Raw genomic sequence first — 15,504 nt, 5'->3', positions numbered from 1 at the left:
TGGTCTGAAGCTATTTCACATGGAGGAAATCTCAGTTTTCATGAAATGAAGGTCAGTTGCCAGTGAACAGAGATGTCCAGATATCTCTGTCAGGTGAAGTGAGACATTTAGGAAGGTCTTTCCACTAGAGCCATTCTCGGTCCTCTTTTTGGGTTTCACATATGCAGTTACAACAAATTCTGATGAAAAGTAGTTTTGACCCCAAACATTTCTTGGTAAATAAGGTTTCATCTCCTTTAATTGCATTTTAACCAATTTTAAGGAAATGAATATGTTGCAAATTTTTGTTTCCAGTATGAATAAGTAAAATGTGATTCTTGCTATTGTATTATTATATTTTCTCCCTTCGTAAAGATAAACCAGATATTTTGAGTCAGGGCAACAACAATGACAGATATTTCGGTTATTCTTTAACTAGCTGGCCATAATATGTATTATTTTCATAATATATTAAAATGTCTTATAAAACATGTCTACTTTTTTAAAGATTTTATTTATTTCAGAGAGAGAGAATAGGCATGCAGAAGGGGCAGAGGGAAAGGGAAAAACAGAATCCCAAGTAGATTCCACTGAGCACAGACCCCAATTTGGGGCTCAGTCTTGCAACCCTGAGATCATGACCTGAGCCGAAACCAACCAACTGAGGCATGCAGGCACCCTAAGACAAGTACCCTTTTAAAAATCCATCTGTGGGACGCCTGGGTGGCTCAGTTGGTTGAGCCGCTGCCTTCGGCTCAGGTCATGATCCCAGCATCCTGGGATCGAGTCCCACATTGGGCTCCTTGCTCAGCGGGAGCCTGCTTCTCCATTCTGCCTCTGCCGGCCACTCTGTCTGCCTGTGCTCACTCTGACAAATAAATGAATAAAAAAAAAAATCCATCTGTATCTCACCATACTTAATGTAGCACAATGCTTATGCTGTGGAAAAATAAGACTTGGACTCAAGTTTTATAGTGTATTAAGGTTGGCTACAAGAATGAATGAGGTGCCACACACAAAATTAGTAGGCCACCAAAGACTGAATGATTTTTCTTGAGATTCATTGTCACATGGTACACTGATCATGGCAAAATGTTACAACCATGCAAAATATTTGATGGCATTAACATAGAATAATTTCCAGAAAGGGCTTTCATGAAAAGTATAGCTGATACATTTCTGGAGAGGATGATGCTGTTTACTCAGGGTAGAGTAAAACATTAGGGTGTTTCTGACTTGCTGCAGCCTTAACCTTGCCTTAACTGGGTGATTCATGACATAGAGCTTGTCTATTATGGGGAGGGCTGGCTTCATAGGTATGTGACCTGGACAGTCACACATCGTTCTGTGCTTAGAAGCGTCTGGTGCGGGATGCCTGGTTGGCTCAGTGGGTTAAGCCTCTATCTTCGGCTCAGGTTATGATCTCAGGGTCCTGGGATTGAGCCCCGCATTGAGCTCTCTGCTTGGGAAGAGCCTGCTTCCCCCTCTCTCTCTGCCTGCCTCTCTGCCTACTTGTGATCTCTCTCTCTGTCAAATAAATAAATAAAATCTTAAAAAAGAAGAAGAAGAAGCAGCAGCAGCATCTGGTGCTTGATTTGATGTTCTTCTGTCACTATATTAAAATTCCTAATAAATTTTGAACAATGGTCTGTATTTTCATTTTACTCTGGGCCCACAAATTATGTAACTGGTCCTGATCTCATTCTCTTGTACCATATATTATGGGCTAAACCATAGTTTTCCCAGCACCAAATTATGGACCAGGTTAGGGTGAGGCTGTAATGAGCCAAACAAGCTTCTGACCAACTCCTGTTGGAGGCTTGGAGGCTAAAGGAGGCTAAACTGAGTCCTGAAGGGAATGAAAGGAGAGAACAGGGGTCAGAATCAGGTAGGGACTACTGACAGTTTTTCCACTAAGAATAATAGCAGTCTATACTCCTGGTACGCCCCCTACCACATCTGCAAGGCTTTCACTGAGCACTTCATATGCCTTCTTTTCTTTTACTGAATCCTCTCAACAATCTGCAAAATTAATATTGTTTTTATTGACGAGGGATCTGAAGTTTTCAGTAATGAAGTTGCCCATCATTCTAGAGCTAGTAATGATCTTTTCCCATTTGTTATTCTTTCTGCTCACTTATGAAGCAGCTAACCATCCTGTTAATAAAATTGAACTTGAATCACTTTTTTGTCTACTTGACACTCATTGGCATGGAAAGGACCGTAGACTAACGCTTACATAGGCTGTTTGTTTTCTGCTTCTGTTTGTATACAATTGTAGATAGTTATGTTTTTTAGGACCTTCTGGATATAAGTTTCTTTATCTTTTTGTCCAAGGGTACTATCTTGATAATATATTAATACTGAAAGTGTTTTTCCAAGATTAAATAGGTACACATTCCTTCTTTTGTCGGAAAGTCATCTCAATAAACAGCTATATATTTTTTAAACTTCCCAAATGGGGGCACCTGGGTGGCTCAGTGGCTAAGCCTCTTCCTCATGACCCTGAGGTCATGATCTTAGGGTCCTGGGATTAAGCCCCACATCGTGCTCCCTGCTCAGAGGGGAGTCGGCTTCCCCCTCTCACTCTGCCTGCTTCTCTGCCTATTTGTGATCTCTCCCTCTCTCTCTGTCAAATAAGTAACTAAAAATAAATCTTAAAAAAAAAAAAAAAAAAAAACTTCAGCCAAAATAACATTTTGTTTCTTGGCTATTTCTGTTATTGTTTTTCTAGTTGTTATATGTGATTGTGATCTGCTGAAATTAAAATAGATGATCGTGTTTTCTATTTTAATTTTGCATTAAAATAAGGTTTTTAAAAAATTTGTGAATAGATTCTATTCTAGCCTAACCCCAATTATGTCTCCTGCAGGAAACCACTTCTGGCAGCTGATGTGCCCAGGCTTGGATATAGTTCCTCATCCCATCACAGGTATATTCCACGGAGGGCCGTGCTCTACGTACCTGGAAATGATGAAAAGAAAATAAAGAAGATTCCCTCCCTGAATGTAGATTGTGCAGTGCTTGACTGCGAGGATGGTGTGGCAATGAACAAAAAGGTAATGGCATGATTTGTACTTAGGATGGGAAAAATAAATGGATTGATACTTGGTGCTATCTTGAAGCATGGCTTACTAGTTGCAAAGATTCTACCATAGTCACCTTTTTATTGGTTACTAATATATTCTTGACTCAGCCTTTCTCTCAATTCTGAGTGTGTGTGTGTCTCTTTTCTCCAAGAGAAAGGAAGAACACAACCAAAATATACTTAAAATCATGACTTTCAGTATATGTGACTGTGAACATATATTAATAAAGATACACTCAATCCTTTTTGGCTATGTAATTTATCAGTTTGGCTAAATGAGTTAATCCAAGAATTGTGATGTAAATTTTTTAGACCAGTAAGATACAACCGGGAGTTTATTTCTTTTTTTATGTAGGCTCCATGCTCGAGCCCAATGCAGGGCTTGAACTCATGACCTTGAGATAAAGACCTGAGCTGAAACCAAGAGTCTGATGCTCAACTGACTGAGCCACCCAGGTGCCTCAGGAATTTACTTCTTTTTAATATAGAGAAATGGCCTTATCTCTTCTGGGACAAGTGCCAAGAAAATAAAAGACTTCTACAAAGAAATCACCATTTTCCCTGCTTAGTTTAAGGAAAACTACCTGCAGAACCTTAAGGTTGCAGCTTTTGGCTGATTTCCTCATGGCCTGACCAGAGAACTAAGCCTTAAAAAATATCCATTGCAAGCGGGTACAAAAGTTTCTTACTGGATGGTGGCTAATGGGTGCTTTTATGGTTTGCTTAACTTCGTTTTCCAGGTTTTTATAATGAAAATGGATTTCTTCTGTAATTAGGTGAAATAATTAGGTATAAATCATTATAGCAATAATTTATGTCTGCATGGAACTTTTTGAGTTAAAAACATGTTTTTCCTTGACCTTCCTCTGTCTAGTCCCTAGACAGTAAGGTTGTCTGGGAAGAGATTGTAGGGCTGGGGGACAGAGGGAGCTGACCATCTGGATTCATGCCTATCTGTACACTTTCTTGTCTTAAGTGATCTGAAATAGCATGGCTGTACTATATAGCTTTCTTGATTAATTGCTTTCCTTGGAGGGCCTAGCAAACAAATATTTGCCTTAATTAAAAAAGAAAAAGTTAACTTCCAGCATCTTCCTAATGGTCAAATCAAGACTTTCCAAGTATTTGGAAAAGGATTAGAAGAAGTATGTGGAATCTAAAACGTCTCCTCGACATCTTTGGCATGCCCCAAGGAAAATACAATTAATCTTCTTTTTCCCAGAGATTAAGGTAAATAGGCCTTTTCTTGAAGGATATAATGTGCTTCCAGTATGCTCCCTTCCAAAACTCATGTAGTGCACTCTAAGATTAGATACTAAATTGTAATTTCATTTCTTTGTGACCCAGGGCAATTCACTTTACTTCTTTGCCTCAAATTCTTATCTATACTGTGGGATGACAAAATCTTCTTTTGTCAGGGACAGGGATTATTATGAGGAAAAAGTTTGATAAAATGCCTGGGAGTAGCTTGATTTCCTATAGGAAATAGATTAGATAAGTCCTGTAATAATCATGATTAGAGGGGAATTTATTTTAGCATGTAGCACAGTGAGCCATTAGTTACCGTGATAAACTTCTAATTATATTTCTTTACAAATCTTGAGGCTATCTTCCCATATCCACTGGAGGATATTTCCTGCCACCCAGATAAGTTAGAAATATGGTCCATTCTTGCTTCACATTTTCTTATTGTTCACCTGTGATCTCAAGTTCATCCTTCTACCCAGTGCCTCTACTTACGAGGAAGCTGAAGAAGGAAAGGGGAAAAAAGAATTCATGATGGGCCAGCTGTGCCACCATCTTTGCATTCCTATCCAGACAGTGTCTTCATCAGGACACGCCAGTTCTTTTTTTCTTTTCTTTTCTTTTTTTTTTAGATTTTATTTATTTATTTGACAGAGGGAGTGATCACAAGTAGGCAGAGAGGCAGGCAGAAAGGGGGGGGGGGCAAGCTCCCTGCTGAGCAGAGAGCCCGATGTGGGGCTCAATCCCAGGACCTGTGATCATGACCTGAGCCAAAGGCAGAGGCTCAACCTACTGAGCCACCCAAATACCCTAAAGGACACTCCAGTTCTTAATGCAGTTAAACTTTCCATTAATTAAATTACAAGCTAGGCTTGTAAAAAAAATTTTTTTCTTTAAAATTTCTATCTTGTTCTTAATTTTATCTCATATATTTTATTTCATAGCCCTTACTTATCAAGGTCTTTTTGGATTTTGATTTCATCATTCATCATTTATAGCATTTGAGAATTTGACTAGTATATCCTATGAAAATTTAACAAGTTTCTGATGGAAACTTTGAAGAGGTTGGAGCCAAGTACTGTGCAAGCATGCAGCTAAAAGCTTCTGTTCATGTTATATTTGTATAGTGCTGACTAAATGCCAGGCACTGTTCTAAGGGCTTTAATTTGTATAACAACCGAGTGAGGTACTATTATTACACTATTTCTACAGATAGAAACTGAGGCATGGAGAGGTCAGTTTCATGAATCAATACTGTGAGTATGGCTATTCAGTCACTTAACCCTTCTAAAATCCAGTCTTTTCATAAGGATATTACAAGAGATTTTTTTTAATCTAATGCCATTTCAAAATAAAGATACCATCCCAATTTACATGCCTAGAAGTACCTTCTCCCTCTGCACTTAAACCTTGCTAGAAAAACAAGGTTAAGCAGATGAGACTTGATCTTGAAGAACCCATATCAGTACCTAGTTATTAACATCTTCATTTTGAAGTACTGGAGATAGAAAAATAGTTAACAGCTACCATTTACCAGATTTTTCTATGTAGGAGGCGCTATATTAAATGCTTTTTAATATATTATCTCATTTAATCCTCACAGCAATTTTGAGCTATGTCCAAGGTCACAGTGCCATTAAATATAGAACTTAGATTTGAATCTCCTAGAATTTTTGCCAGGAATCAGCCTCAAGTTCACCTGTCTGCATAATCCCATAATTAAACTTTTCCCCCTTTCTTGGCAAGTTTGTAGCTTGGCTTTTCTCTTTTGTCACCTTTGTGTACTCCATGGTTTCTCAAAGATTACTGATGGGAGCTCTTGTGTGCACCTCCGCAAATTCTTTGAGTATCCTGGGATTGTAATCTATTTAGACCTAGGGACTTCAGTTCATTTGAAATGACCAGATACATCTGAAACTTCTCACATATTGCACATACATTCCTTTTTTCTTTGCTTAAGTCACCTTTTATTCATATTTCTTATTGAATTATTAGTCTTCTTGATGAACAAGAGGGAGACCATTTTTAAGGAGTTTATTTCTTAAGAAGAAATCCATATTAAAACTCATTTCAGATGTTCTCCTTTTTTTTTGTTTCAGATGTTCTAATTATAGTTTTGCTAAACTGAACTATTATTGTCTAATCAACTTCCTTGGCACTGTTAAAACTTAAGTTGCTTCATTTTATATCTCATTTTATTTCTTTTTTTTATTAGTAGACTCATTCAGTATTTCATTTGATTGACACAGTGGAATATGGGCTTGTAATGAAAACAAAAGGAGTTTCCATAGAGCAGTTTATAAGTGTATAATACCTTCCAGCAGGCTCTAATCCTGTCCTGCTAATCCAATTTGTGTTTAAGTAGTTCCTTCATGTCATGGCACTACCAGCTCACCTTCCCAAGTGTGGATGATGAAAAGACAGTCTCCACTCCCCTTTTATCTTTTCCTTTTCATTGTTAAATGCAAGAGGATCTATAGGACTGCATAAGCCACTGCTTGCTGGGACACAGTGAAAATAAGCCAAGTAATGCAGGTTTCTGGTGAATCTCCATGATACTTGGGTGGGGCCAAGAACGTAGGAGTGGAATAAATGGAGACAGAATTCCAGGGCTGCTATTTTAGTTGAATAAATATATAAGCAAATATTTAAATGTATTTATATTTAAGCTTAAATATGTAAATTTAGGCACTCAGTATCTAAATAAATATTGAGGATCTACTCAACCAGGCACTGTGGCAAGATGGAGGGGAACAAAGATGATTGCATGGTCCCCAACTCAGAGGACTCAAAGGCTGGTAATGAGACAGGCAAAAAGTAGAAAATTAAAATCTAAGCAGATAGGTCTATAAGAACATGCATTTCTTATTCTCATTTGGTTCTAAGTATTTTTTCAAAGATTTATTTATTTGAGAAGGTGAGTGCATATGTGCATGAATTGGGAGAAGGGTAGAAGGAGAGAGAAAGAGAGAGAGAATCCCAACCAGATTCTGCTGAGTGAGGAGCCTGATGAGGAGGATGGGGCATGGCTCTGTCTCATGACCCAGGAGATCATGACCTGAGCCAAAATCACAAGTCAGACGGACGCTAAACTGATTGAGCCACCCAGGTGCCCTGGTTCTAAGCTTTTTTTAATTTACATTTTGATCTTTTGCTTAATCCAGGAGCTTCCAAAGAGTGCATGCCAGGCTCTCTGTGGTGAAGAAACGATTTGGTTATTTTTATTTGTTGTTACTTTATTTTGTTTTTGTTTTTGTTTTTATTTATTTATTTGACAGACAGAGATCACAAGTAGGCAGAGAGGCAGGGGAGAGAGAGAGAAAGGAGAGGAAGCAATCTGCCTGCCAAGCAGAGAGCCCAATATGGGGCTCTATCCCAGGACCCTCGGATCATGACCTGAGCCGAAGACAGAGGCTTTAACCTACTGACCCACCCAGGCACCTTTTTATTTTGTTTTTTTAAGCACTTCTAATCTATTGCTAACTGACACTTATAAAATACAAAACAAAACAAAAAAAAAGAATTTCTAGAAAAATTAAATGCTGCTTGGGTGTCACAACAATGTCAAATACTATAGATGTTTCTAAATTCATAACTCCCTGTTTCATATGTACGTCCTAGTGTCATGGTCACGGTCAGAGTTTGTGGACGAGTGGTCCACAGACCACAGTTTGAGTAGCAAGGACTTTGCATTTTTGAAGTTTCAAGCATAGGAGAGATTTCTCACTTATTCTTTAATTGCTGACCTCTAGCTTGGTTGATTGATGGTCAAAGAATGATCTGAATAATGCTGATTTTTAGAAATGTGCTGAGCTTTGCTTTACATGAGCCATCTTTGTAAATGTTTCATGAGTGCTTAAGAAGAATATGTAGATTTCTGTTTACTAGACCAGAGTTCTGTATATTTTTCCATTAGACCAAACTTGTTAATTATGTTACTCAAATACCCAAATCTTTACTGATTTTTATCTGCTTGATATATCAGTAATTGAGAAGCTAGTTGAAATTTAGCCTCCATTGGATAATTTGCCAATTTCCCCCTATAGTTTTATGAATTTTTGCCGCTGGTATTTGAGCCTATGTTACTGGGTGTCTACAAATTCAGAATTATTATATCCTCCCTGTACATTGAATCATTTATTATTATGCACTAAAATGTTTTTGCCTTCAAGTTTCTGTGGCCTGATATAAATACACCAGCTTCCTTTCGGTTAGCACCTGCCCAGTGTGTTATTTTAGCCTTTTGCTTTCAACTTGTCCATATCTTAATGTTTCTATATGTCTCCTATTTTTAAAAAAATTTCATAACTGTGTGGACAATCTGTGTCTTTTAACTGGAACATTAATCCACTTACTTTTTATAATTTATTATTATTTTTTAAAGATTTTATTTATTGGACAGACAGAGATTACAAGTAGGCAGAGAGGCAGGCAGAGAGAGAGGAAGGGAAGCAGGCTCCCCACTGAGCAGAGAGCCTGATGTGGGGCTCGATCCCAGGACCCTGAGATCATGACCTGAGCCGAAGGCAGAGGCTTTAACCCACTGAGCCAAAGGCAGAGGCTTTAACCCACTGAGCCACCCAGGTGCCCCACTTTTTATTTTTTTTGTTTAAGTAATCTCTACACCCAGTCCCAGTGTGGGGTTTGAACTCATAACCCCAAGATTAGGAGTCGCACGTTCCACCTATAGCCAGCCAGACATCCCACTACTTACTTTTAATGTAACTACTGATAAATTTATATTTAAGTATACCATTATTTTTTGCTGTATTTATCTCATCTTTCTATGTTATTTTTTTCTCATCTTTCCAGCCTTTTGGAGATTATTTGACTTTTTTTATTTTTCTTAGTCCATGTTTTCCCCTCTTAGTTTATAAGTTGTGACTGTATTTCTAATTTTTATTGGTTACTCTTGAAATGTTACCAGTATACTTAACAAAGCTAAAGTTAACCTGCACCTTCTTCTTGGACAACACAAGAGTTTTAGAAAACTTTAAACCCAGTCCTCTCCCTTGTAATCGATGTTACTTTTGCCTCATATTCCAATTATTTCTTTTTAATCTCACAATTTTATATCATTGCTATCATTATTTTATATATATGTAGCATTTATTTATTTATTTATTTATTTATTTTAAAGATTTTATTTATTTATTTGACAGAGAGAAATCACAAGTAGATGGAGAGGCAGGCAGAGAGAGAGAGAGAGGGAAGCAGGCTCTCTGCTCAGCAGAGAGCCCGATGCGGGACTCGATCCCAGGACCCTGAGATCATGACCTGAGCCGAAGGCAGCGGCTTAACCCACTGAGCCACCCAGGCGCCCCTGTAGCATTTATTTAGATTAACCTACATATTTTATCACTTCTTTAACTTGCTCATTATTTCTTCTTTTACACCTCAGACCTTCTCCCTAGGGTCATCTTTCTTTCTCCTGCTATGCCTCCTTCAGAGTTTCCCCAATAGCAGTTTTGTTGATGGTGAACTCAGTTTTTATTTGTTTGAAATGTCTTTGTTGTTTGGCTAGGTAGAGTAATCTAGACTGACAGTTATTTTATCTCAAAACTTTGAAGATAATTACTCCATTGTCTTTTGGTTTCTATTATTGCTGTTGGGAACTCTGTTGTCAGCAAAGTTACTTGTCTTTTCTTCCTTGGCTGCTTTTAAGATCTTCTTTTATTTGGTGTACTGAAGTTTCACTAAAATATTGACTGTGTTGGGGCATGTTGGTAGCTCAGTTGGTTAAGCACCTGACTCTTGGTTTTGGCTCAGGTCATGATCTCAGGGTCATGAGATTGAGCCCTCTGTCAGGCTCTACACTGAGTGTAGAGTTTGCTTGAGATTTTCTTTCTCCCTCTCCCCACATACACTCTCTCAAAGAGATAAATAAATAAATAAAATCTTAAGAAAATATTGACTGGGCGTTGGCTTATTCCTTCTTCCCTTCTTTCTCCTTTTCCTTCCTTTACTTAGTACGCAGTGCTTTTCTTGTATTTGTGGATTCACGTCTTTTATCAGTTCTATAAAATTTCTACCATTAACAATTCGATATTGCTTCTATTCCATTCTTTCTTTTTTTTTTTTTTTTTTTTTTTTTTTTTTTTTTTTTTTTTTTTTAAAGATTTTATTTATTTATTTGACAGAGAGAGACCACAAGTAGGCAGAGAGGCAGGCAGAGAGAGAGAGGAGGAAGCAGGCTCCCTGCTGAGCAGAGAGCCCGATGCGGGACTCGATCCCAGGAACCTGAGATCATGACCTGAGCCGAAGGCAGCGGCGTAACCCACTGAGCCACCCAGGCGCCCCTGTAGCATTTATTTAGATTAACCTACATATTTTATCACTTCTTTAACTTGCTCATTATTTCTTCTTTTACACCTCAGACCTTCTCCCTAGGGTCATCTTTCTTTCTCCTGCTATGCCTCCTTCAGAGTTTCCCCAATAGCAGTTTTGTTGATGGTGAACTCAGTTTTTATTTGTTTGAAATGTCTTTGTTGTTTGGCTAGGTAGAGTAATCTAGACTGACAGTTATTTTATCTCAAAACTTTGAAGATAATTACTCCATTGTCTTTTGGTTTCTATTATTGCTGTTGGGAACTCTGTTGTCAGCAAAGTTACTTGTCTTTTCTTCCTTGGCTGCTTTTAAGATCTTCTTTTATTTGGTGTACTGAAGTTTCACTAAAATATTGACTGTGTTGGGGCATGTTGGTAGCTCAGTTGGTTAAGCACCTGACTCTTGGTTTTGGCTCAGGTCATGATCTCAGGGTCATGAGATTGAGCCCTCTGTCAGGCTCTACACTGAGTGTAGAGTTTGCTTGAGATTTTCTTTCTCCCTCTCCCCACATACACTCTCTCAAAGAGATAAATAAATAAATAAAATCTTAAGAAAATATTGACTGGGCGTTGGCTTATTCCTTCTTCCCTTCTTTCTCCTTTTCCTTCCTTTACTTAGTACGCAGTGCTTTTCTTGTATTTGTGGATTCACGTCTTTTATCAGTTCTATAAAATTTCTACCATTAACAATTCGATATTGCTTCTATTCCATTCTTTCTATTCTTCCTGTCTCTTAGTATGTTTTCACATTTTCTATTTTCTTGTCTGTGCTACACTGCTAGTTAGTTTTTCATATCTGGCCAACACTTTTTTCATTCTCTTCAATTGTGTTTAATCTGTTTCACCCATCCTCCGAGCTTTGTATTTTAATTGATATATTTTTCATATCTAGAAGTTCTCTTGACTTTTTTCCTATCTACTTGGTCGATTCTGAATCTGACAGTTTCAATTATTTCTTTTTCTTTAAGTAGGTTCCATGCTCAATGTGGGGTTCGAACTCATGATCCTGAGATCAAGAGTTGGATGCTCTACTAACTGAGCCAACCAGGCACCACCAATTTCAATTATTTTTGCCTTTAAATCATTTTTTGTTTTTCACTGACTCATACTTATGAACCCATATTGATTAGAACTAATTCTTGGAAATCCCAAAGGCCTAAAATGGGAAGGTTTTCCTCCAAGAATTTGTGTTTGCTTCTGCTATAGTCAGGGATATTACTAATTTGGAGTCCCAGTTTGTTCTCCCCCAACTTTTCAATAATCTCAGGCTTAGTATCCAGATACCAGGTCTGATACAGGTATTTAGGTCCAAGCTTTCTTATTTTTCTGATCCTTCATAAATCAGAAGTCAACTCCATTTTATGTTGTTGTCTTACACTGGCCTTATGTTCTTATGAGTCCATCAAGGCAGTTAAAAGTACTTATGTTGAAATGTGTCCATTTTATGGTTGGATGGCCCTTTAGAGAATGTGATTTGCCACATTGCCAAAGTAAAATACCTATCCTTTAAGAATTTTTTTAAAAATTATAAACTTAAGGGGTGCCTGGGTGGCTCAGTGGGTTAAGCCGCTGCCTTCGGCTTGGGTCATGATCTCGGGGTCCTGGGATCGAGTCCCGCATGGGGCTCTCTGCTTGGCAGGGAGCCTGCTTCCTCCTCTCTCTCTCTGCCTGCCTCTCCAACTACTTGTGATTTCTCTCTGTCAAATAAATAAATAAAATCTTTAAAAAAAATGATAAACTTAAAAAGAATAGTCTACAAAAAAATAAAAACAAAAACAAACAAACAAACAAAAAAAGAATAGGCTAAAATTCGTATTTATACATAAAGAGGCAAATAGTTATGAGATGAAGCAGCCCCTAAACATCATTTCTCCCCTCCAAACACAGTCCCTTTTATCTCTTCTAAGTTACTATTGTGGCAATAACTCCCCTATCTCTAAGTGATATACTTCTTGAATTTTTTTTCAATTTCGGGTGTGATACTGATTCCTTGCAATGGGATTTACCCCACCACCAACCTCCTCACTGTTATTTGTGAATTCCCTCATCCCTCAATCATCCAATAAAATTTTATTTAACTTTGATAAGATTAGTATTCAGAGTAAAAACTATTTAGAGATTAACTATGTAATAATAAGCTGATTACCTTTTTTTGCCCCTGCCAACCTGTTGTTTCCCTGGGAATTCAAAATGATCTCTTTTTTTTTTTCCTGACTTTGTTTTGTACTTAGTTATCATTAAGTCAAAACTTACGTCTTCACTAATTATCTAAATCTCTTCTAAATATGTTCAGAAGCATCCAGTATTTTATGTTTCACCTTCCTGGAGAAATGTCTCCTTATGTCTTCAGATCCCCTGTAATAATTCCTGAGAGAGGGGCACCTGGGTGGCTCAGTTGGTTAAGCGGCTGCCTTCGGCTCGGGTCATGATCCCAGGGTCCTGGGATCGAGCCCCGCTTTGGTCTCCCTGCTCAGCGGGGAATCTGCTTCTCCCTCTCTCTCTGCTGCTCTGCCTACTTGTACTCTCTATCTCTCTGTCAAATAAATAAATAAAATCTTTTTTTTTTTTTTTTTTTTTTTTTTTTTTAAAGATTTTATTTATTTATTTGACAGAGAGAAATCACAAGTAGATGGAGAGGCAGGCAGAGAGAGAGAGAGGGAAGCAGGCTCTCTGCTGAGCAGAGAGCCCGATGCGGGACTCGATCCCAGGACTCTGAGATCATGACCTGAGCTGAAAGCAGCGGCTTAACCCACTGAGCCATCCAGGCGCCCCAATAAATAAAATCTTTAAAAAATAATAATAATTCCTGAGAGAAAGATCCCTTCTGAAGGACAAGGGCAACTTAAATGAACATGGTATTATTTTTTTTCCAATTTAATTTATATGTAATGGGATGTGTTAGGAGTTTATAGTCATGAGGGGTCTTACACTTACCCTTCAGGAAGCCAAAGGAAGAACTCTGAATTGTAATTCAAGGAAGGCTTTTCTATGGGAACCTAAGGTAATAAAATCTGGGATGTCACTTGTGGGCACCTTGATTTGGGACCAGGAACCCAGTTCAGTGGACTTAACAACAGAAAGTCTATTTAAATTTCCCAGTTTTAATACTATCTAATCAGGAAACTTGAGTCTATAATCTCAAGAGCCTCTGTTTCCTTCTGTGTCCCATGAGGTAGGTGATAATGCAGCCTGCACTGACTACCACAGGACTAGCTGTGAGGCTCAAATAGAAAAGCGCTTCATAAACTCTCAAGTGCTATAGAAATACTTTTTTAAATAGTGGTATTGTTCTTAAAGGAATAAAGTGTAGAAAATTTGGGAGAATAAATGTTTGTTCCTTAAGATTTATCTCTTGCACAGAGGCACCTGGGTGGCTCAGTGGGTTAAAGCCTCTGCCTTCAGCTCGGGTCATGATCCCAGGGTCCTGGTATCGAGCCCCATATTGGGCTCTGTGCTCTGCAAGGAGCCTGTTTTCTCCTCTCTCTCTCTCTGTGCCTTCCTCTCTGCCTACTTGTGATCTCTGTCTGTCAAATAAATAAATAAAATCTTTAAAAAAAAAAAAAAGATATCTCTTGCACAGAGAAAGGTAATTTGATAATCAAGAACGCAGATATTGGACCCAAACTTCCTGTGTGTGGGTTCTGATAACACCTTGTCCTAATAGTAATTTGTGGAGTAGTTACTTCACTTCTCTGTGCCTCAATATCCCCTTCTGTAAGCACTGTATGAGTGTCTGATGAATACTTAACGAGCAATTGTCTTAACTATACTTCTGGCCAAAGATTTGATGCATTAATTGCAAGTCTCCTTGCAATGCGCAGGTTCACTGGTATTGATTCATACCTTAGATTCTTGACTCTCATAGGGTAATATATTGGCATAGGTAGGTTTTAGTTCTAAATGTGCTGGAGTTTACCAATTTTGCTGTTTTTTTTTTTAACCTTTCTCTTTAAATGGTAGACAAATAAAAGACTCTCGAGACCAAACAAAACAAAAAACCCACCACTTTTTCTCTCTACTTCCCTCACAGATTTCTTAACACTGAGGGGCTTGAGACAACTATCTTAGGAATATCTTACTTGGGGCGCCTGGGTGGCTCAATCGTTAAGAGTCTGCCTTCGGCTCAGGTCATGATCCTGGGATCCTGGAATTGAGCCCCATGTTGGGCTCCCTTGTTCAGCGGGAAGCCTGCTTCTCCCTCTACCACTCCCTCTGCTTGTATTCCCTCTCTCACTGTCTCTCTCTCTCTGTCAAATAAATAAAGAAAAATCTTTAAAAAAAAAAAAAAAAGGAAAAGAAAAGAAAAGGAATATCTTACTTATTTTTTCTTAGGAAACCAGAGAAGAGATTATCTTTCTTGAGTAGCTAAGCAATAAATTTTTACTTTGCATTTATTTTCTTGGCAGAGTGGGAGTAGGAAAATAGTAGAGGAAGGTAGATCTTCCCATGAGGGCCTGCGCACCATGGGAATGATTAGAACAAGGGAGAGCTAGGCTGTGGTCTGGGTCCTGAGAAAGACCCATTTACAATTATATTCTTCATTATGGGAAACAGGAGGAGGACTGTCACAGAGCTTCCCTTAGCATAGTGTCAAGGAGAGCCCTGATTGGTGGGGATTGGAACAGTAGCTCTCTTCCCCACCACTTGCTCTGCTTGGCAGAGGATCTAGGGCTGCCAGGGGGACTATCTTGTCAAAGCTGCCCACCATCACAAAAAGCAAGAGAGAGGGCGCCTGGGTGGCTCAGTGGGTTAAGCCGCTGCCTTCGGCTCAGGTCATGATCTCGGGGTCCTGGGATCGAGTCCCGCATCGGGCTCTCTGCTCAGCAGGGAGCCTGCTTCCTCCTCTCTCTCTGCCTGCCTCTCTG

The 15,504-nt window shown here is 38.6% G+C and overlaps 1 protein-coding gene across 3 annotated transcripts in view; it reads left to right on the top strand.

Annotated features, from left to right (window-relative positions):
* Nucleotides 1–15,504, top strand: part of CLYBL (citramalyl-CoA lyase) — a 263,424-nt gene that overhangs the window by 150,787 nt on the left and 97,133 nt on the right. For all 3 annotated transcript variants that reach the window (XM_059144806.1, XM_059144805.1, XM_059144804.1), the window contains one exon: nt 2,852–3,038. In XM_059144806.1, the coding sequence (XP_059000789.1) occupies nt 2,852–3,038 (187 nt within the window). The remainder of the gene's footprint in view (nt 1–2,851; nt 3,039–15,504) is intronic.

The sequence above is a fragment of the Mustela lutreola genome, chromosome 13, assembly GCF_030435805.1.
Source record: "Mustela lutreola isolate mMusLut2 chromosome 13, mMusLut2.pri, whole genome shotgun sequence".
Lineage (NCBI taxonomy): Eukaryota > Metazoa > Chordata > Mammalia > Carnivora > Mustelidae > Mustela > Mustela lutreola.
The sequence above is the reverse complement of the archived record's forward strand: the minus strand, read 5'-3'. Positions and strand labels throughout refer to the sequence as shown.